Source organism: Danio aesculapii, chromosome 21 (assembly GCF_903798145.1).
Source record: "Danio aesculapii chromosome 21, fDanAes4.1, whole genome shotgun sequence".
Taxonomy (NCBI): domain Eukaryota; kingdom Metazoa; phylum Chordata; class Actinopteri; order Cypriniformes; family Danionidae; genus Danio; species Danio aesculapii.
In genome coordinates this window covers 46,010,057-46,034,446 of record NC_079455.1, presented here as the reverse complement: position 1 = coordinate 46,034,446, position 24,390 = coordinate 46,010,057, and the positions used below count along the sequence as shown (strand labels likewise).

General features: G+C 37.5%; 1 protein-coding gene across 1 annotated transcript in view; it reads left to right on the top strand.

Moving 5' to 3' along the window:
• LOC130214373 (inactive tyrosine-protein kinase PRAG1) overlaps window positions 1-24,390 on the top strand; it is a 61,546-nt gene that overhangs the window by 11,315 nt on the left and 25,841 nt on the right. The window contains exons 2-3 of the mRNA XM_056446032.1: window positions 5,525-5,860; window positions 13,651-14,948. Coding sequence (XP_056302007.1) covers window positions 5,618-5,860; window positions 13,651-14,948 — 1,541 coding nt within the window. The 5' untranslated portion in view covers window positions 5,525-5,617. The remainder of the gene's footprint in view (window positions 1-5,524; window positions 5,861-13,650; window positions 14,949-24,390) is intronic.

Sequence of the window (24,390 nt, the reverse complement as noted above, 5' to 3'; positions counted from 1 at the left end):
TCAAAATTGATGCACACAACTGAGTAGGACAAACTTTATTTATAAGATAGATGGATATTTTATCACATAGAGCTGTTTTGGTGATTCCACAGTCGCTATGGTAACACAATGACTATAGTAATTGATCTGCTGTGGTGATTCTACAGTCGCTATGGTAACACCATGACTATAGTAATTGATCTGTTGTGGTGATTCTACGGTCGCTATGGTAACACAACAACTATAGTAATTGATCTGTTGTGGTGATTCTACAGTTGCTATGGTAACACAACAACTACAGTAATTGATCGGTTGTGACAATTCTACAGTCGCTATGGTAACACAATGACTACAGTAATTGATCTGTTTTGGTGATTCTACAGTTGCTATGGTAACACAACAACTACAGTAATTGATCTGTTGTGGTAATTCTACAGTCGCTATGGTAACACAACAACTATAGTAATTGATCTGCTGTGGTGATTCTACAGTCGCTATGGTAACACAACGACTATATTAATGAATCTGTTGTGGTGATTCTACAGTTGCTATGGTAACACAAGGACTAAAATAATTGATCTGTTGTTGTGGTTTTACAGTTGCTATGGTAACACAATGACTATAGTAATTGATCTGTTGTGGTGATTCTGCAGTTGTTATGGTAACACAACTATAGTAATTGACCTGTTGTTGTGATTCTACAGTTGCTATGGTAACAATAGTATAGTATTTGATCTGTTGTGATTCTACAGACGCTATGGTAACACAATAACTATAGTAATTGATCTGATGTGGTGATTCTACAGTTGTCATGGTAACACAATAACTGTAGTAATTGATCTGATGTGGTGATTCTACAGTTGCTATGGAAACACAGTAAATATACTAATATAAGCAAGAGAGCCAGTACTTTAGTTTTTATTAGAGTAAACTGTGGTGTATTGTAGCATGACATACCCTATAATTGTGGAAAACTAAAGTATACTACAGTATTAATCACAGTTTATCAGTTCACTGTAGTTAATACTACAATATGCTGCAGCATTTATTAACAATGGTTTTAAATACTACAACATATACAGTATACTACACTAATTTAATGTGTTTCAAATACACTGCAGTGTTTACTATAAATCACTATAGTATGTTTTCATATGGGTGAAAACATGGCTATTGGCTGTTTTTTCTGGATTCTTTTGTTTTGTGTTCAACAGAAGAAAGAAACCCTCATATTTAAAAGTAAATGCTGGCAGAGTTTTAATCTTTTGCGTGAACTGACCCTTTAAAAGCTGTAGTAACCCTGCAGACCAGTAACTGATTGGAGGTCAGCAGATTGTTGACCTCGTCCATCTTAACGCCACTTTCCCAGGCCGCCTAAATTAGAGGCTCTTCTGTGCCGTCGGCGCTTGGTTTTAGAGCCGTTCTCACGTTCTGGAAGGACGTCTTCTGACGCCTCGGCATGTGAGGAATGTAGAGCGGAGACTCGTTTCACACCACAACACCGTCTGCAGTTCACAGATCAGAGATCAGTGGCTTCTGTTGAAGACAAAGGAAGATATACTGAGGAATGCTGGACCAAAACAGCCATTGACTTCAGTAGGATTTTAAGAAAATGAACGTTAATTTGGTTAACACAGTGTAAAGTATAATACATCTCTCATTGTGGAAATCCTATATATAATATATCTATACATTCAGTTGGACTGCATCATCTTAATTTATGCTTTACTGTGTTTAAAGCGACTACGTATGCTGGAAAAAACAGCCATTGACTTTCTTAGGATTTTAGAAAATGAATGGAAAGAGTGTTCATTTGGTTTATACACTGTAAAGTACAATGATTATCTCATTGTGGAAATCATACACTGCAAAAATGCTTTTTTATTTAGAGTTTTTGTCTTATTTCTAGTCCAAATGTCTAAATATTGAGAAATCATGAAGGAATTTCTAGATGAGTAATGAATGTAGTCTTGTTTTCAGAAATAATGAGTCAAAATTAAAGGTGCAGTATGGAAGTTGGACACCCAGTGGTTGAACCAGTAATTGCATTACTGGATCAAAACACGCAAGCGCAGGTTGCCAGATTGACATCACCAACAGGAATGTGCCTGACTATCGAGCTTAAAGGCTGATATAAGTTGTGTTCTAAATAAAAGCAATGGCACTCGATAGAAGGAAAATTCTCCATATTAAAGACATTTTTGTCCTAACCAACACCTGAAATGTGTATATATCAGAAACAGCTTCTGTTTCTCACAGCTGAACAACAGAACACTGACAGTGATGAGCTCAGGTACAGCTCATGTGCTTTATTCAGTGTTAAATACTAATAATGTGAGTCTGACAGGACATTTATCACCATATACTGAAAGCAGCAGCAGATAGTTCAGCTCAGATCTGGAGAATAAAATAAAGCGTCTGAAACTGAACTCTAGAGCTGAAAGCAACTCATATCAGTGATTCAGCATCTACATTTAATCATGTTCAAGAGCTTTAATGTATTCATTAGTGCAGGTTATTTATTTCCACTTTTTTATATGAACGTAAGAATTTTTATAAGTGACTGCTGGTTTTAGGCAATGTGTGTTGTGATTTTTAGTTGTTTAGCATTAATGTTCAATAAATAATCTTAAATAGTCGATAGTGTGTGTTTCCTTTAGTTATTTATAATCAAATAATGCACCCTTCATTCAGAAATCTGTGACTTGTTAAATGAACATATTAACTGTACAAAACTTATTAGTGAACTGTGAGGGCAAAAAAAAATAAATAAATAGAATAATTGTACATTAATCATAATCCAGTTAAGATGCTCAATTAATTGAGATTTTTATTTTAGGACAAATCGCCCAGCCCTAATATAATCACAGATATTAAAAATCACTCTCTATATGTTTTTCAGCTTTTGGTCCAGATACAGATGAGGGTTACGTTATTTTCCCTGCTGTGCAGTACTTAAAATTTTTCAAATATTTCTCAAGTCAGGAAATGTTCACAGTATTTCCTCTAATATTGTTTCTTCTGGAGAAAGTCTAGTTTTATTTCAGCTAGAATAAAAGCAGTTTTAATTGTTTTAAATCCATTTTAAGGTAATTTTATTAGCCCTTAAAGTGATATTAGTTTTGGATTGTCTCCAGAATAAACCACTGTTATACAATGACTTGCCTAATTACCCTAACTTTACCCTAATTAACCTAGTAAAGCCTTTAAATGTCATTTTAAGCTGGATAGAAGTGTCTTGAAGTATATATAGTCTAATGTTGTGTGCTGGCAACACAGTGGCGCAGTAGGTAGTGCTGTCGCCTCACAGCAAGAAGGTTGCTGGTTCGAGTTCCGGCTGGGTCAGTTGGTGTTTCTGTGTGGAGTTTGCATGTTCTCCCCGTGTTGGCGTGGGTTTCCTCTGGGTGCTCCGGTTTCCCCCACAGTCCAAACACGTGCGGTACAGGTGAATTGGGTAGGCTAAATTGTCCCTAGTGTATGAGTGTGTGAATATACGTGTATGTGTTTCCCAGTGATGGGTTGCAGCTGGAAGGGCATCCGCTGCATAAAACAAATGCTGGATAAGTTGGCGGTTCATTCTGCTGTGGTGACCCAAAATTAATAAAGGGACTACGCCTAAAAGAAAATGAATGAATGTTATGTACTGTCATGGCAAAGAGAAATGAAATCACTTATTAAAAATGAGTTATTAAACCTATTATCATTAGAAATGTGCTGAAGAAATTTGTTCGTCGTTAAACAGAAATTAGGGGATAAAATAGAAAAGAGTTCTAATTTAACAGCAGGGTGAATAATTCTGATGTATATTTGTGGATGTGCCATGGTCATTCGTGCTCATACTTGTTGAGAATTAGTTTGGTTGTTTCTTTATTGTAGGTAGTGTTTCAGGTAGCGTGTGAATCAGTTTTTTCCACAGAGCAGCTTTCAGTAGGAGAGAGAGCAGGAATGGATTTACACCTTTTGTTTTTCACTAGTAAGCGTGAAGTACTTTTATCTGATTATTGAGGCCACAATCTCTTACACAAGAGCATTTACTTCCCCGACGGAAACAAGCTTGAAATGGACAAAGCTTTCTGTTCTTGTTTTTAAAGACTCGATTATGTGGCAGCAAGTCAATAATTCTAGGAGCATGTGAAACTTTATTTTACATTGTTTTAAAAATCCATATTTAATAAAACAAAAACAAATCTGTTAGATGATCAGTTGATTTGAATAAAATTCTTGAAATTAATTATCAATTAAAAATGTGTTTGATAGTTTGACAGTTGCTATGGTAACACAACTACAGTAATTTATCAATTGTGATTCTACAGTTGCTATGGTAACACAACCACAATAGTAATGGATCTGTTGTGGTGATTCTACAGTTGCTATGGTAAAACAAGAACTACAGTAATCGATCTGTTGTGGTGATTCTACAGTTGCTATGTTAACACCGCAACCATAGTAACCGATCTGTTGTGGTAATTCTACAGTTGCTATCGTAACACAACTACAGTAATTTATCTATTGTGATTCTACAGTTGCTATGGAAACACAACCACAATAGTAATTAATTTGTTGTGTTGATTTTACAGTTGCTATGGTGACAGGACAACTATAGTAACTGATCTGTTGTGATGATTCTACAGTTGCTATGGTAACAACCACAATAGTAATTGATCTGTTGTGGTGATTCTACAGGTGCTATGGTAACACAAAATCTACAGTAATCGATCTGTTGTGACAATTCTACAGTTGCTATGGTAACACCGCAACCATAGTAATCGATCTGTTGTGGTGATTTTACAGTTGCTATCGTAACACAACTACAGTAATTTATCTGTTGTGATTCTATAGTTGCTATGGTAACGAATCCACAATAGTAATTGATCTGTTGTGGTGATTCTACAGTTGCTATGGTAACACAAAATCTACAGTAATTGATCTGTTGTGGTGATTCTACAGTTGCTATGGTAACACTGCAACCATAGTAATCGATCTGTTGTGGTGATTCTACAGTTGCTATGGTAACACAACAACTATAGTAAAATAAACAAATGTCCCAATACTGTAGTTTTCTACAACAATATGCTATATTACTATAGATCAGTTTACTGTAGTAAAAAGTAACTATAGTTTATATTTACATGGTTCATAAACACTCTAGTATAAAGTACAATTTACTATAATTACAATTGTCAGCTCCATTATTGTGACTATTTTTCATAGTCTGGTTCATGAACACTGTAGCATAAACTACAATTTACAAAATTCCAATTGTGATTTCCCTTATGGTGGTTTTCGTTATTGTGAACTCTGTTAATATGAACTCCGCTATCGGCAACTTGGCTAGCGTCAACTCTGTTACAGTTTAAAAAGTTGAACAATAAATTAAACAAGTCGTATCAGAATCAAATGTTTCCAGTCACATTTAAGAATGTTTCTTTATTTACATTAATTATAGATTCAGTTTACTGTAATTCTACATTTGTAGTACATCAAATGAATGGAAAGCATCTCAAATGTACCCACGATTCTAGCTTCCGTCTTGTGTTTTGTGCAGGTTTCTCCACAGTATGGTAGAGCTGTATCTCGTCCTGTGGGCCGCTGGCGTCCAGCTGTAGAGTCCGATCGGTGGCAGACACTCCGCTTGAAGATGTCTGCGTGTGGAGAGTTTGCAGAGCACGTGTGGAAACCAGGCTCCTGTAAGAACTGCTTCCACCCGCGCAGTGCCCACCGGCAGACGGGCACAGCGAGCGTCGGTCTGAGCGGAGAGGATGAGGACGGCTTGAGCTCTCCATCTCCATACAGCAAACCCACCATCGCTGTCAGACCTACAATGATGAACATCGACAGCCCAATGGAGCTCCACACTGACCGCAACATCAATGCTCAACAGGTATTTATATACAATAGGGTTACACGGTATATCGAAAAATATCTGTATCATTGTAAATGAATTGTGTTAATTAATGATGGCTTGAGAAAGCCTATAAGAAGTGTTAGTTTAAAACAGTCTGAAAAGGTTTGAAAAAGGATGGATGGATGGATGGATGGATAGACTGATAGATGGACGGATGGATGGATGGATGGATGGGTAGACCTATGGACGGACGGACGGACGTTAGATAGATAGATAGATAGATAGATAGATAGATAGATAGATAGATAGATAGATAGATAGATTGATTGGATAGACTGATGGATGGATGGATAGACTGATAGATGGACGGATGGATGGGTGATGGATTGATGGATGGATGGGTAGACGGATGGATGGATGGATAGATTTATGGATGGATGGATGGATGGATGACAGATTTATAGATAGATGGATGATAGATTTATAGATAGATAGATAGATAGATAGATAGATAGATAGATAGATAGATAGATTGATTGATTGATTGATTGATTGATTGATTGATTGATAGGATAGACTGATGGATGGATAGACTGATAGATGGACGGATGGATGGGTGATGGATTGATGGATGGATGGGTAGGCGTATGGACGGGCGGACGATAGATAGATAGATGGATAGATTGGATAGATAGATTGATTGGATAGACTGATGGATGGATGGATAGACTGATAGATGGACGGATGGATGAGTGATGGATTGATGAATGGACGGAAGATAGATGGATGGATGGATAGATGGATGGATGGATGGATAGATGGATGGATAGATGGATGATAGATTTATAGATAGATAGATAGATAGATAGATAGATAGATAGATAGATAGATAGATAGATAGATAGATAGATAGATAGATAGATTGGATAGACAGATTGATTGGATAGATGGATGGATAGACTGATAGATGGACGGATGGATGAGTGATGGATTGATGAATGGACGGATGATAGATAGATAGATGGATGGATGGATGGATGGATGGATTGATGGATAGATAGATGGAAAGATAAATGGATGATAGATAGATAGATAGATTTCTAGTCATTTCTCTCATAGGCAACTGAATCAGAAGTCCTAAAACAATCGCAAAAACGAGCGCAATTCCGCCTTGTAGAATGAGGTCAATAGACTGTAACAAAATAAATAGACAAGTGGGTGGAGCCAACCATCGCCATCTTGTCCGTGCATCATTGCGCCAACCACACATAACTCCGGAGTAACCAAAAATGGGCAAAGAGTCAGGGCGTGGGTGGAGCTAGAGATGCCTGCTTGCATTTTGCTTAGATTTTTAATGATTCGCAAGCACAATTAAGTGCACAGCATGCCATATTTCTGATATGTGTAATAAAATAATCCCAAAAAGCAATTAAATGTGTAAAGTCATATAAATGTAAAAACACAATATATATGCCAAGTTCAGTGGCTAGAATCAGCTGAGGTGATGTGACTGCGAGCAGCAGAGACCTAGCTGTCACTCTCAGGTGGCCACACCAAAAATTATGCCGAATTTTAAAGCTTAATACATATAAAACAGATGAGTTATATAATCATTCACCCCCTCACAGTCATCATGGAGGGTTATATTAGCTAAACACACCAACATCTGTTTTTGTACCAGGCTCTAAACACTTATTTTCTGCTGTGAAGTTGGCCATTTTAACATTGGAGTCGATGAAAATGTGCTCTGATTTGGAACAGCCCCCAGTGGACAGATGATGAATTGCAGTTTCAGTTACTTCCATATAAGTTCAGCAGGGAGAGCAGAAGGATGACACTTGGTTTGCACTGACTTTTCATGTAACTTACTCGCGTGAATATTTCATGTGAACCCAGTGTAAGGCTTATATCGCCTTACTATTTCTGCATTTTCATGAATTAATTTTTTTATGAAGGTGGGGTAAAACTATAAGTTAATAAAAATACCTGTGTATTTGTGGACTAAAACCAATAAAAACTATGATTATAATGGTCAGATGACTTTTTACCATGTGCTTTATCAGGTTTATTTATGACCAGGTGTATTGTTCGCTAGTTCTATAAAATTCTGCGCATTTATGCTTGAGTACAGTCACTAAAGACCTCAAATAATAAATAATAACTTTTATTTAAAGCCCGTGTGAACTGGAAATTGCAAAGATTTTTATTTCAGTATGTTGATGAACTTTTAACTGAAATGGAATATTGAGTAGGGGGCGGAGCTTTCTTTTAGCGAAAACTAATTCTCAATATGCATTCTTCAGTGATCTTGCGTCCGCGTGTTCTCGTGTAGAGTCATCATCAGCTGCCGAAATTCAGTTCCAATACTCAAGACCGCAAGTACAGAGAAGTTCTGCGACTGGAGGTGGGAAGCGCAGCATTTTATATAGGTTTATTATTAAAGTTCAGAGATATAATCTCAGGAGTTTCCCTAAATGAAACGGTGAATATAAACATCACCATAATAAATCTTAATAAAGGAATAAACACATTAAGGGTGTTTATGTGCTGAAATTCGTATTAAAATCTGTTTTATTTATATTGTGCAGCGTATAGTTATAATGTTTTTATGCAGAGTGTATATTTTGAACAGGGGAAAGCAATAAATCGTTGTATGAATGCTGTAATGTTTAAATAATTTACCATTTAAAACACATGAAGGTCACGTGACCATCAGGAAGAATGCAGCATCTCATTTCTCACAGGACGTCTTCTCTGTTCTCGAGGTCTCCCGAGTTCGTTCTTCTGAGGTGACCTGTCAAGATCGGTCTCCACAAGAACGCAAGTCCGTTCTCAGCGTTCTTGGAATTGAGAGAGCATAAGAGATGGTATTAATATGCAGATGCTGTTGAAACTCTTAGTTTGACGTCAACCAAAGGACGAACACGGAAGCAAATAATCAGACTTTCATCGAAGATTACCGAAACAAGCACATTTTATCAGCGGGTTAACTGTCAATTATTAATTATTCACCCTAAGAATAACAATAATGTGGATTTAATTGGATCTAACTTTTGATATCAGGCAGACTTTAAGCTTTACAATGCAAATTCAGTTAGATCAACTTGTTTGGTAACCGTCGCAAGTCTCTCATATGATATATCTACTAAAAGACTGAAAATATTACTTTGCAGTATTGTTAATAAATCATATAAACAATTGCATATCAGTTATTGATATTACTGTCATTAATATAAAAGCTGAATAATTATATATCTGCACACATTTACATGAGTTAATAGACTCAATGATGGGTCAAAGAAACCTCTTGATTTGTGCGCATGGTGAGAAGCAAAGGTGTGTTGAGAGGTAGAGCGTGTTCAACATTCTCCTCTATATGGGTGTAAACTGGAATGTCTTTGTAAACACATGATAACAGAGTGTGTGTGTGCGCTCGCTTTACAGGAAGCCAGAGATACACACACACACACACACACACACACACACACACATTCCGGCTGTTTAAACAATGATAATTGGATGACTGAATCACTTCTGCAAACACACCCGCACACATTCACACACACAAAGACGACGTCTGCGCAGGGAAATCAGATGTTCATTGTAGTTAGAGTGGTTGTTGTGTCAGTAATGAGCTGGATTTATAGCCGTCAGCTGTTGTCTGGTTTATTCAGTCTGCATGTGTATAATTTGTTTACATTTGGAATCAGTTGTTATGTATTAATTAAACTGAAAATCAAGAACTAATCAATTGTATTTGCCTTGAAACTGACATGGTGTTGAATAAAAGATAAAATGCAATACGATTGGATATGATAGAACTGTGGTTTCTCAACCACGTTCCTGGTTCACATGTTTTGGATGTCTCCTTTGGCTGTCACTGCCATTACAGCTCTTTCAGTCTTGGCTAATGAGCTGATGATCTGAATCAGGTGTGTTTGGTTAAGGCGACAGGGAAATGTGCAGAGCTGGTGCTCCTCCAGGAACGTGGTTAAGAAACACTGTGTTAGGAGAATTAGTAACACTTTTTTACTTTAATCAAATGTTAGTAGCATGTCTTAAAGGGACAGTCCACCCAAAGATTAAAGTTCCTGCAGTATATATTGACCCTGTTAGAGTGGCGTGGTTATGGAATTTAGCTGATGAATAATTGTCTAAGAAATAATTGGAATTATAGAAGGTCGCTGGTTCGAGTCCCGGCTGGGTCGAGTTGGTGTTTCTGTGTGGAGTTTGCATGTTCTCCCTGTGTTGGCGTGGGTTTCCTCCGGGTGCTCCGGTTTCCCCCACAGTCCAAACACATGTGCTATAGGGGAATTGATCAACTAAACTGTCCGGGGTGTATGAGTTGGTGATGAGAATTCGGATCATTTTACTGACTCTGACTCAGACCATTTTTCGAGCCATTCAATTTCGTTCAATTTAGCTTCCAGACTCATCTACCACTAGCCCAAACGTTGATCACACTACAAACAAGTCATAACTAGAATGCTATAGGAAAGAGAAAGTAATCATTTATTGTCTATCTGGTCTTTTGTCTGTGATTATGTCAGCTCACCTCTTCTGACAGGTCTGCAAATTTGAGTGGTTCGTTAGCGTCACACTGACAGTCCCATATAAGCTTAACCAATGGACACAGTCTGAGCCGAAAGGAGCCATGAGTAGTTCAGCTTTCGAGACTTCTGGTTTTTGAGTCGATCGTTCATCATGTGACAGGATGTAAAGAGAGATGACTCAAACCGAGGACTCAGAGATGAACGAATCAAATCTTTTTTCTGGCTCTAAATGCATGGGATTGGCTTCTGTCTTTCACATGATGAGCGAATGACTCAAACCGAAGACTCGAGAGATGAACGGATCAAATCTTTTTCTGGCTCAGACTGCATATGATTGGCTTCTGTTTTTCACATGATGAGCAAACGACTCAAACCCAATAGAGATCTTGAAAAATGAACTAATCTTCTTCTCCATCTGCACAAATGTGAACGAATCACTCAGTGAGTACGTTTACATGGACACCAATAATTCGATTTTAATATGATTAATACAATACTCTGATTGAGAGTCGACCATGTAAACAGCGAATATTTTATTTTTATTTATTTATTTATTTTTTGTAATTATTTATTTATTTATTTATTTTTTAATTAATTTATTTTTTGATTAATTTAATTCGATTAAGGTCATAATCGAACTAAAGAGAACATGTGGAGTATGCCGATTTTAGTCGCATTATTGAAGTGCAGTACAGACATGTAAACACTGCAATCAAAGTATTACTGACATGTAATACTTTTTACCGTGTTTTGCCAGACACACAGTTGTCTGACACTATTATCTGCACCTACCGAGTCAGTGAAGACACCTGCATTGTGAAATGCGGAGGTTTTTTTTCCTCCAATTCAGCGCGCTGTATGAAACTCCATTAAAACAACACTCTTCCAGCAGTTCCTCACATCCAATATCTGGTTTGTCAGGGGGGCATGCAGGAAATGTTCCCGAATGAAAGTGAAAATGCTGAACTGAAGTTAAAGTCGACAAAATAAAAATGAAACACCCAAAATTACATGAAACTCCAGAGGAAACATGGAGAGCGCAGTGACGCGATGACGTTAATCGAATTATGGGTTATAACTTTGAAAACAGGGTCATGAAAGTATCACTCAAAATGAACGAATTCTTCAAGAATGACCCATCACCAGTATGAGTGTGTGTGTGTGTGAGTGAGTGTGTATGGGTGTTTCCCAGTACTGGTTTGCAGCTGGAAGGGCATTCACTGCGTACAACATATGCTGGAACAGTTGGCGGTTCATTCCGCAGTGGCGACCCCTAATAAATGAGGGACTAAGCCGAAGAAAAATGAATGAATAATTGAACTTTAATTGTCTGGTTTTGAGGTCATACAGAAGTCTAATATCTGACTAAATCTGAACATATATTGATACACATATATGTATATGTATATTGTATAGTGAATATATTTGTACATATAGAGTTGAAGGAAATATCTTGTGAAATATATATTATTTTCAAAAGTTTCCCACTTTTTTTTCCTCACATTTTCACATTGATAACACTAGTCCTGTTTGGAAACTGTCGCTATGGGGATGCACAGGCATTTGTAGCTCCGCCTTATTCTGAAAAGGGCATCTCATTTGCATTTAAAGCGACAGTCAACAAAGCACCACAATTAGGATCAAAGCCTATAAGGGTCAGTTTCAGAGAGCTAGAAAGCATTATCAGTGTGCTATTTTGAGCTCAAACTTCACTACACACTCTAGACCAGGGGTGTTCTGCTGGTTTTAGCTCCAACTTTCCTCAACACATCTGCAAGGATGCTTGTAGAAAGCCTGGTAGGAGCTTAATTAGCTAGCCCAGGTGTTTCTGACTGAGGTTGGAACTAAACTTTGCAGGACGCTGAGTTTGGACAACCCTGACACATCATTATTTTACTAGTGTTGTTACGATACTGGAATTTGATACCAATCAGTACTGATATTTTAAAACGTCCATTTCCCGCTAACATTTGAGCGCGTTCTTAAACAGCGCTGATTGTTCACATGTTTAACAGAAATGACTGTGATTGGCCATGAAGGTCATCAGTTCACGAACTCACCGCTGTTTGCTCAGTGTAACCACAGATACAGGGACACTGGAGTGTTTTAAAGCCGCGTAGATCAGCTGGTCGGTTTATAAGCTGACATACGAGCGATCTACTGATGAATCGACTGATCTTCATGACTTTAAAACTCTCCAGTGTCCCTGTATCTGTGGTTACACTCAGTAAACATCGGTGAGTTCGGTGAACTGATGACCTTCACGGCCAATCACAGTCATTTCTGTTTAAGAATGCGCTCAGCAGTGCTCAAATGGAGCGTTTTTCAGTGCTGATTTAAGTATCGACTTCCAGCATCGTGACAACCATTTTACATCTTGTAAAAAGAGGCATAATAGGTCTTCTTTAAATTTAGCAGTAATAATAATTTGATTTAGTCAAAGTGCAAGTGTAAAAACAGCCCATTTTGTGTGAACAGCGCTGTATTATCCTACCCAGGCTCATTCTGAAAACGTAGTCCCGCTGACATTTCTGCAGACCGCGAATTATGTAGCCGGAGGTACATATGGCTGCATTTCATTTTTTTAGTGAACACTACGGGGCGGTATGACGCCGTTTCTTTTCGCGCTTACCGGCTGACCGCTTACCTCCGTGTGGAGGGCTTTCCCGCCGCAACCACTTTGTACGGTTAGCTCGTCGCGTACGTCAGCGGACTTGAGATGCAAAGAGGAGCTGAGCACGACGACGACGATCGGGTTTGAGTCCGTGGAAGAGCGGTTCCAGAAATCAGGTTAGACAAAAAACAGAGTCCAAAAAAATAAAGTGAACAAGTTTATAACAGGGTGAAAATGTAGTAAAATCTTAATACGTGGTAAAAAAAAAAAAATCAGACAGAGCTTTTCTTTTTCTGGACGGCTAAAACTGGTTGGGTTTAGGGAAGGAGGAGGGTGGGTCAGCCGGTTGGCCGGTCGCCCAGTCAATCATTCAGTAAGTCAGGCAGACAGACGGTCGTTCGACAGCGGCCTCTGGTGGGTTATGCGAGAACATCGCGGGCGCAAATGGCACCCAGCGAGAGACGTTCGCGATGCAAAAAAGCACACACAGCGGCCTCTCGCGGATTCGCAAAAACAAAAACTGCAAAAATACGTACCTCCCGGGACGTATTTCGTGGTCTCCAGAAACGTCCGCGGGACTAGGTTTTCAGAATAAGCCTGGGTTGGTATTATCAAATGCAAATCTCAAGAACTCCCTAACACCTTCTCCTGCACCTCAGGACAGCCAGAAGAGCTCCGTGGGACTGAAGAAAACTCTGGATTTGTACATCGACAGCAATGGATGCAATAAATCTCTTCGAGAAAACATAATACAAAATGGAAGAAAGTTCCCTCCAAACATTGGTTCCCCTACTGGATTGTCAAACATTGGTTCCCCTACAGGATTATCAAGCGTTGGTTCTTCGACAGGATTATCAAACATTGGTTCCCCTACTGGATTGTCAAACATTAGTTCCCCTACGGGATTATCCAGCATTGGTTCTTCGACAGGATTATCAAACATTGGTTCCCCTACTGGATTATCAAACATTAGTTCCCCTACAGGATTGTCCAGCATTGGTTCTCCTACAGGATTATCCAAAAACGGCTTGATTTCCAATCCGGATGATGACAATAGATGTGTTTCCAATGTAAACGGGAACGCTGAATCTCACACACAGATTCCCAATTGCACTTACAACAATGGCGATTCCCAAAGTTCGACATCAACAAACACTGATGGACTTCTAAATCAAGTAAATCTAGAGGAACGCCAATGCAAAACCACATCCGAGACTATAACTAATGCATCCTCCAATAGGAATTCATCTTTAAACTCCTCTCCAGACACCAGATCAGACTCCAATGCAGATTTATCGAATACACCTCATCATCTTGATATTATTGAGGAGCCAATATATGCAGAAAGCACCAAGCGGAAGAAGCCTGACGGAAATGCAGACATCAATGACAATCAAAAAGCGATTATAACCGTCGTGGCGGCTCGTACACAAGAAAACAACCGCACGTTTTATTTAAGTAGCCCAGATTCTGCCGTCAGCACTCAATGGAGTCCTAAAGACGCCTCAAATCCTGCTTTTATTTGGCCAGAGATGATCATTCCTAATTCCTCAAACAGCCATAAACCTCAATCCAGCCCTCCGGTTCCTCCTAAAACATCTTCCCGTCCTCCAAGACTCGGTGCTTCTAGTTTATCCTCCGCTCCTTTACTCCAGTTGAGTTTTCACGCCGTTCTTCCTCCTAAAGATGTGGGTTTGGACTCGCGCAGGAGCGTCCGCAGTCTGGATAAATGCATTGATGAAGTGGACGAGGAGTCGGAGGGATGTTCCATCAATGCTCCTGCTGTTCGGGATGCTGGAGAATGGCAGATGGAGGAGCGAGCGACGCCTGGCACCGCCAACAAAAGCTCCAGTCAGACTCAGAATAAAGAGATCGAGAGCTCCAGAGATCCTCCAGGAGAAACGCTGGAGAGTGGAGATCCTGCGCCGCCACCGCCGCCACCCAAAAAACACCACCGGTGAGACATTCTTACTTATTAATGCCTGAAATATTGATGTTGGTGAAGCTGGAAAATATCTGTAAATTAGCAGTTTGGGTATTTTTGTGATTTCATATTTTATTTTTATTCATGTTTATTTCTGCTTTTGAAGTGCATTATGGGATCTTAATCTTTCTTTTTAAAACTTTTAACCTTGAAAAGATTTAAGTGACTTTCATGAACATTTTTAATAGTACAAAGTTGTGAGAGATACTTGCTTATTTACTTCCTGAAATATTGGGAATGTTTGGTTTTTGAAAGAGCTGGAAAATATATGCAAATTAGCAGTTTGTGATTCATGTTATTGCTATTTTTGTTAGTTTATTTACAGTTTTGATTTGCATTTTTGGGATTTTGATCTTCCTTAAACAACTTTTAACCCTGCAAAGATTGAAAAAGTGACTTTTATGAAGATATTTAACAGTTTAAAGTCGTGAAAGATTCTTGTTTACTGCCTGAAATATTGATATTTGGTGTTTGATAGAGCTACTAAAACAGCAGTTTTGTGATTGATATTTTATTCATGCTTTTGAATTGCATTTTGGGAACTTAATCTTTCTTTCAATAACTTTTGATCTTGAAAAGGTGACTTTTATGAACATATTTAATAGTTAAAAGTCGTGAGAGATTGGTACCTGAAATATTAATGTTTGGTTTTTAACAAATTAGCAGTAAATAAGTTCGTTTTGGTATTTTCTGATTCATGTTTGTGTTGTTTATTTATGGTTTTGAATTGCATTATGGAATCTTAATCTTTCTTTAAACAACTTTAAAACATGAAAAGATTGAAAAAGTGACTTTTTAAAGTTATTTATTAGTTTAAAATCGCAAGAGATAATATTGATGTTTGATAGAGCTGGAAAACATCCAGAAATTAGCAGTTTTTGGTATTTTGTGGTGTTTTTGTTTGTTTTTTTGTTTGTTTGTGGTTTTGAATTGCATTTTGGAACTTCTTTAAACACTTTTAAACTTGAAAATATTAGTTAAAATTCGTAAGCGATAATTACTTGTTTTCCAGCTCCACCAAGCATCAATACGTCTGACAGTATATATGCATAAATATGCAGTTTTCTGAATTTTATGATTCACGCTTTTGTTTTTTTGTTTTTTATTTCTGGTTTTGAATTGCATTTTGGGAACTTGATCCTCCTTAAACAACTTTATAAACTTGAAGAGATTGAAAAAAAAAAATTACCTTTAAGAACATTTTAAATATGAGGGACACTTACTTATTTACTGCCTGAAATACTGGTGTTTGGTGTTTGATAAAGCTGGAAAATATCCCTAAATTAGCAGGTTCTTTATTTTATGGTTAATTATTTTTGTTTGTTTGTTTATTTCTGGTTTTGAATAGTATTAAGGGACGTTAATCTTTCTTAAACAACTTTTAACCTTAAGAAGTTTGAAAAAGTGACTTATGAAGTGTTTTAATAGTTTAAAGTTGTGAGAGATTCTTACTTATTTACTGCTGGTTTACGAGCCTGTAATATTAGATGTTTGGTGTTTAACGAAGCTGGAAATTAGCAGTAAATAAGCAGTTTGTGGTATTTTGTGCTGTTTTTTTGTTTTTTATTTCTGGTTTTGAAATGCATTTTGGGAACTTGATCCTCCTTAAACAACTTTATTAACTTGAAGAGATTGAAAAAAAAATTACCTTTAAGAACATTTTAAATAGTCATGAGGGACACTTACTTTTACTGCCTGAAATACTGGTGTTTGGTGTTTGACGAAGCTGGAAAATATCCCTAAATTAGCGGTTCCTGTATTTTATGATTGATCATTTTTGTTTGTTTGTTTATTTCTGATTTTGAATAGTATTAAGGGACGTAAATCTTTCTTAAACAACTTTTAACCTTAAGAAGTTTGAAAAGGTGACTTATGAAGTGTTTTAATAGTTTAAAGTCGTGAGAGATTCTTACTGCTGGTTTACGAGCCTGAAATATTGAAGTTTGGTGTTTGATGGAGCTGGAAAATATACATAAATAAAAATTTTGAGTATTTTGTGATTCATGTTCAGTGGTTAGCTCACAGTGGCCTCACAGCAAGAAGGTCAATGGTTCGAGTCACGGCTGGATTAGTTCTCCCCATATTGGCGTGGGTTTCCTCCGGGTGCTCCGGTTTCCCCCACAGCCCAAACACATGCGCTATAGGGGAACTGATGAGCTAAACTGGCTGTAGTGTGTGTGTGTGTGAACATCCACTACGTAAAAACATTCGCTGGAATTAGTTGGCAGTTCATTCCGCTGTGGTGATCCCTGATAATTCAAAGGGAAAAGAAACGAAAAGAAAATGAATGAATGAATTTTTTTGTATTAATAATATTACAATTTGTCTGATACGTTTTAGAATATTCAATGTCAAATTAAAATATTTGATTTGCATTTTATATAATTATTGCTGGCCGTCACGGTGGTGCAATGGGTAGCATGATCACCTCACAGCAAGAAGGTCGCTGGTTCGAGTCCCAGCTGGGTCAGTTGGTGTTTCTGTGTGGAGTTTGCATGTTCTCCCCGTGTTGGTGTGGGTTTCCTCCGGGTGCTCCGGTTTCCCCCACAGTTCAAACACATGCGCTATAGGGGAATTGTGTAAGCTAAATAGTCCACAGTGTATGTGTGTGTGTGTGTGTGTATGTGTGTGTGTGTGTGTGAACGAGTGTGTATGGGTGTTTCCCAGTACTTGGTTGCAGCTGGAAGGGCATGCGCTGCGTAAAACATATGCTGGATAAATTGGTGGTTCATTTGCGCTGTGTTGACCCCTGATTAATAAAGTGACTAAGCCAAAAATGAATGAATGAATGAGTGAGTATTTGGTTTCTTCTCTGTCAGTTTAACCCGTATTATTATTATTATGATCATTGGGCTGGATACAGTAAGCTGATAGCGATGCTCAGATGACCGTGTGTGTGTAAGCGTGCAGAGACTCGCTTGGAGAATATTTTAGGGCTCCAGTAAAGTCAAAAACAGAAGCTAGTGATGTTTCCATAACAAATATCAGACGGGCTCCAGTAACGGCAGATATGAACCTGCGGGTAACAACACACACTGACCTGAAGACGCCTTATTTAAAGAGACATTACACCAAAAAATGAAAAATTACTCACAATTTACTCACTGCTTTACGAGAACAATCTGCGGATTTATGTGGAATGATTTTGGGAGTATCAAAACTAAAAAATTTATATATGAAGTAAAAAAATAATACCAATTTAAACTTTAATGTTAACAATGCAAATCCAATTAGATCCACTTTATTTGGTGAACAAAGCAAGTCTCTTATAATATATCTACTTAAAGACAGGAAATATGACTTTACAAACTGTATTGGGAATGAATCATATGAACATTTTCATGTTAGTCAATATATAAAATGACATTAATTTAAAAACAGAATAAATATAAATGTACACACATTAATTCAAGTAAATAAACAGAATCAGATTCCGTGTGGGCCTACCTATAACTATCTCTTTATTATGGAAATAAATAGATATAAAAATGTGTAGCCATTGACTCCCATTTAAATAAAGAAAACAATACTATAGAGGTTGATGGCTGTCAATGAACAGGAATTACATTTCTGGGCCAAAAATGGAAATTATGGATGCACTTGGCCCAAAATCTAAACTAATAATTATTTATTGTTTTATTAAATAACATAAAGTAATCTTTTTAAAATTAACAGAGTAACTTAAATAATACTGCTTTTTTACAATACAAGCTAATAAAATAACCGCATGTTATTGACAATCAAATTGTATTGACAATGAGTTGAGTTTGTTTTTACCAACGTTGCCATGGAAACACAGTAGTAAAATTTAGAGTTGGGTATCATTTGGGGTTATTTTGATAACAGTGCTAAATCCATGCTTTTTAAGCGGTACCGGTACCAAAACGGTGCATAAACCGATACTCTCGAGCCACAAAATAATTTTATTTATTAATTATAATTGAACAATATAATAAGTTTAGTACACATCAGTTCATATTTTATAGATTTAAATTGCATTAATATATTTCTTTTGATCATTTGTTTGTTAGCATAAATGCAAGATTTGCATTATGTAATTGCGTTTACATGGACATCAGTAATCTAATGATTTGCCTTAATCTGAATAAGACGGTAATGTGATTAAGGTGTTTATATGAGTTACTTTCATGATCCCGTTTTACATAGCACATAGATTGATTAACATCATTGCGTCACCGAGCTGTCCACATTTCCTCCGCAGTTTAATTTTTAATCTTTCGACTTTAACTGCAGTTTGGCAGATTCACTTTCGTTTAGGAACATTTCATCCATGTCCCTGTGACAAAGGTATTGAATGAGAATATGAAGTAAGGACTGCTGCAGGAGTGTTGCTTTAATAGAATTTGATAACCCCGAATGGTAAGAAAAAACCTCCGCATTTCATGACGCGGATGTCTGTGGTCCTTTAGGGTATTGAAAAATGGCTGTTTACATGGAGACTCTTAATCAGAGTTTTGTCTTAATCATATTAAAATCAGAGTACTGATGATCATGTAAACGTACTAAGTGTAAGTCCCAGATGATGTCGCAAGCTGTCAAATGATGTCTCTGCCTTTAAGTTTATGTTTTATATTAGTATTATAAGTATACAAGTATATAAAAAAGTTGTTTACTTTAGTTACAAGTACCTGATGTTTGTAATCTGATTACACATATTTTAATTTGTAGTTTACTCTAATTACAAATACCTGATTTTAATAATCGGATTATGAGTTTATCCAATTAAGAGTATTTTTGAAAGTAGTTTACTCTAATTACAAGTTCTTGATTTTTGTGAACCGATTACACATACTTTAAAAAGTACTTTACTATTGATACAAGTACTTTATTTCTCTAATTCGATTACAAGTATTTTAATAAGTCGTTTACTGTAATTAAAGTGTTTTCGAGTGTTTTGCAAAGTAGTTTACTCTAATTGCAAAACACTCGTAAGCGAATTACGAATATCAAGTGCTTGTAGTTTACTCTAATTACAAGTACTTGTTTTTCGTAAAAAAGTAGTTTACTCTAATTACAAGTACTTGATAATCGTAAAAATGTAGTTTACTCTAGTTACAAGTACTTGATAATCGTAAAAGTAGTTTACTCTAATTACAAGTACTTGATAATCGTAAAAATGTAGTTTACTCTAGTTACAAGTACTTGATATTTGTAAAAAAGTTGTTTACTCTAATTACAAGTACTTGATAATCGTAAAAGTAGTTTACTCTAATAACAAGTACTTGATAATGGTAAAAAAGTAGTTTACTCTAGTTACAAGTACTTGTTTTTCGTAAAAAAGTAGTTTACTCTAATTACAAGTACTTGATAATCGTAAAAAAGTAGTTATTCTAATTACAAGTACTTGATAATCGTAAAAGTAGTTTACTCTAATAACTAGTACTTGATAATCGTAAAAAAGTAGTTTACTCTAGTTACAAGTACTTGATATTCGTAAAAAAGTAGTTTATTCTAATTACAAGTACTTGATATTCGTAAAAAAGTTGTTTACTCTAATTACAAGTACTTGATATTCGTAAAAAAGTTGTTTACTCTAATTACAAGTACTTGATATTCGTAAAAAAGTTGTTTACTCTAATTACAAGTACTTGATATTCGTAAAAAAGTTGTTTACTCTAGTTACAAGTACTTGATATTCGTAAAAAAGTAGTTTACTCTAGTTACAAGTACTTGTTTTTCGTAAAAAAGTTGTTTACTCTAATTACAAGTACTTGATATTCGCAAAAAAGTTGTTTACTCTAATTACAAGTACTTGATATTCGTAAAAAAGTTGTTTACTCTAATTACAAGTACTTGATATTCGTAAAAAAGTTGTTTACTCTAATTACAAGTACTTGATATTCGTAAAAAAGTTGTTTACTCTAATTACAAGTACTTGATATTCGTAAAAAAAGTTGTTTACTCTAATTACAAGTACTTGATATTCGTAAAAAAAGTTGTTTACTCTAATTACAAGTACTTGATATTCGTAAAAAAGTTGTTTACTCTAATTACAAGGAATTGATATTCGTAATTCATTTTTGAGTGTTTAAAAAAGTACTTTGATTACAAGTACTTGATATTCTTAATTCGTTTACGAATGTTTTGCAAAGTAGTTTACTCTAATTGCAAGTACTTGATATTTGTCATCTGATTACATAATCCAGATGACATTCACCTAGCTCTGATCATTATTCATCCTGATGTAATGAATCCTCTGTTTGTCAGCTCAGATCAGCGAGTGTGTGTCAGAAATAGTCTGAGTTTTTATACTTATATTAGCTCTGAGTGTAAGTGGGTGAAGATCTGCATGTGAATGAATCATTGATGCAGCAGATGGTCTTCAGATCCTGAGGAACACACACACACACACACACACACACACACACACTCACTGCATTAGATTCTCATCTTCACACACGACTGTAAGCGGAGCTGGAAAAACACACACACTCAGACAGGAAGGTGTGATTCAGGCTCAGATGAAACTGTCTCTCTCAGGTAGGTGTCTCAATCAGGTCCTGTAGTGTGTGCTTCTGTCGGTTTGAGTGGATCAGCAGATACTGAGAGTGAAAGTCATGTGATTTTTGTTTTTATATTGTAACTTATATTATTGGGTTGTTGAATGCTGGATTCTGATTGGCTGATGGACATTCTAAGGTGTGCCGTTATTTTCAGGTAGACGCACAGCTGAAGTAGTTCCGGCAGGTTTTGCGTGCATTTAAAATGATATTAATGTATTTCTAAAATATTATAGATATTAACGCTGGTTATGATCATTTAGTTTGTCTGTAAAGTTCGTGAATGCTGGTGCAGGTGTGTACTGGCTGCTTGTCATGGTGTTGGGAAGGCGTTTGCTGGTGTTTCTGGCTGATCTACTGGTTTTGGCTGTGCTGTTTTCAGAGGGATCTTTATCATGTTGCTGAGCGGCAGAAATAGAGACGCTCATGTTCATCCTGCAGAAAACCTGCTGGAGTTATAGAGTCAGAATCACTGCACACATACCAACACACACACACACACACACACACACACACACACACACACATATATACATACAAACAGAAGTATTTAATATACATGCATACACAAACATACCAACTTAAATACACACATATACAGGATATACACGTGTCACACACACACACACAGTCTTACATACACCAACACCATTACACAAATACTGTATATACACACACACACACATATATATATATATTTGGCTTAGGCGGTATCCAAATTTTGATACAGTCAAACCTCCTCCATATTTGACCTCAGTATCCGGTATTACCGTGCATAATAAAAAGAAAATGATGTAAGGCTCAGACTGCGTCACACAGGTTGGCTTGTGCCTAAACCATTCAGAAACTGACTACTGTATATGCAACCTTAGGTTCACAGTCAGCTGTTTGTCTTGGTCGTATTAGAGATCTGCGCGGGACTACATTTGTGGGGGGGGGGTGATGTGAACAAAACCAAAAACCACCCAGCTAGATGAAGAGTCCAGACAGCCTATAACAAGCTGTCTGTATAAACACACACACACATAGACACACAGCACTATGCTCTCTCATTCTCACACACACACACACACATAGACCGCACCAAGCCAGCGATGCACAGCATCACACTCTCTCTCCCTCTCATTAACACACACACACACACACACACACACATACATGGACAGCACCAAACAAGCGACACACAGCATCACACTCTCTCTCATTCACACACACACACACATAAACACATAAACACACATGAACAGCATCCATGTAGATGCGCACGTGCACGCTCGGTCAGGAGTGATATTGTTAGACCGCCGCTCCCGTTCAAATGACACCAGAGTTACGGACCGCTCCCGCGCTTTATTCAGAAGTTTATTCCCGCACCACAAGAAATCTGGTCGGGTCCTGCAGTACAGCAGGGAATGTAGACCTCTAGTTGGTATTTACCACGTCTCCCTTCTCAATCAGTCGAAACCCAAAATACTGGCAAACTGCAGAGGTTGTGTTCTTCTTCGAGACCAGGGGCCTCATGCACGAAGTCTTGCGTTGAACTCATACTAAAACATTGCCTACAGACAAAGCTGTAAATGTGTGTACACAGTAAACACTTCAGATGGATGAAACACTGCGTACGCTGAATCCCACGCATGTTCACTATGTACATCTGAATTAACCTGAAACTGAGCGCACGTGCACGAGCGCAAAACCCCTCCCTGACTCCTCCCCTGTATGAATATGCTAATGACTCCACTTTGGCAAAACCAAATGAAAAAGTAACGGCAAAAGCCAGCAAGAAGAGAAACTTTGAGCATAATGTGAACTGGAGGTGCTCCTGTCGGAGGTAGACCGGAGATAAACGGTGTTATCTGCTTGTCCTCCGGGATTAATAACAGAAGAAAAGATGGAGTGGGAGAGTTTAGCTGACGCCGTTAACACAGCTGGGTCTGATCATCGCACTGTGAGTGAATTAAGAGAGATGGTCTGATGTAAAGGTGTAAAACTTTGTAGTGTCATTAGCAGCGTGAGTGGTGTAGCTCGTAAAGCGCATGGCAACATGTTTTGCCCAGCCTGATCTCACGAGAAAACGTAAGTATTTAACGTTTTGTCTGTTTAGTGGCTAATTCGTACGAATTCGTACGAGTTCAGTCGTACGAAATTGTACGATTTTAAAAAGGAGGCGTGGCACCTAACCCCACCCCTAAACCCAAGCGTCATTGGGTGATGAGCAAATCGTACCAAATCGTACGAATTAGATCGTATGAATTCATACGAATTAGCCACTAAATCAAAAAGTTACGAATTGCCGTGAGATTGTGTTGGTTTTGACACGTTCGATCATGGACTCGGTTCGAACCCAGCGTCTGATGAACTCAATCTTCGTTTTTCCCCCTCTACATATCAGACTTTACCTACTCTTCATCACGAGGAAGACAAGTAGGAGTCATTAATAAGTGTGTGTATTATGTTAAGCGCATTTGAGCGTCACACATTATTTGCACATTTATTGAATGGAAATGTTTCTGATTCATCCAAATTCGTCTTCAGATGGCGTCTTTATAGCAGTGTGTGTGCGGTCGATCGCTCCGATTACATCGGGACAACCGGCGACCGCTGCAGATTGTGCTTTAATGTTTGGCTGATCAACTGCATAGTATGGAAACCTTCTATACCTGCTAGACATGTGGATGATCCCCATACAGCTGCCATTGCACGGCTCAAAGACACTCTGTAGTGTGCAACTTAACACAACTGCCTCTAGGAGTCGCCAATGGAAATAAAACACACAAAGAAATGCACGTACACCAGATGTCAAGTTGAGGGAACCAACGCACATCCTCACGTTCATTTCATCGCTAGTAAACTCAAACGTGAGCCTGAAATCTGGCGTACGCAGTGTTGATACATGA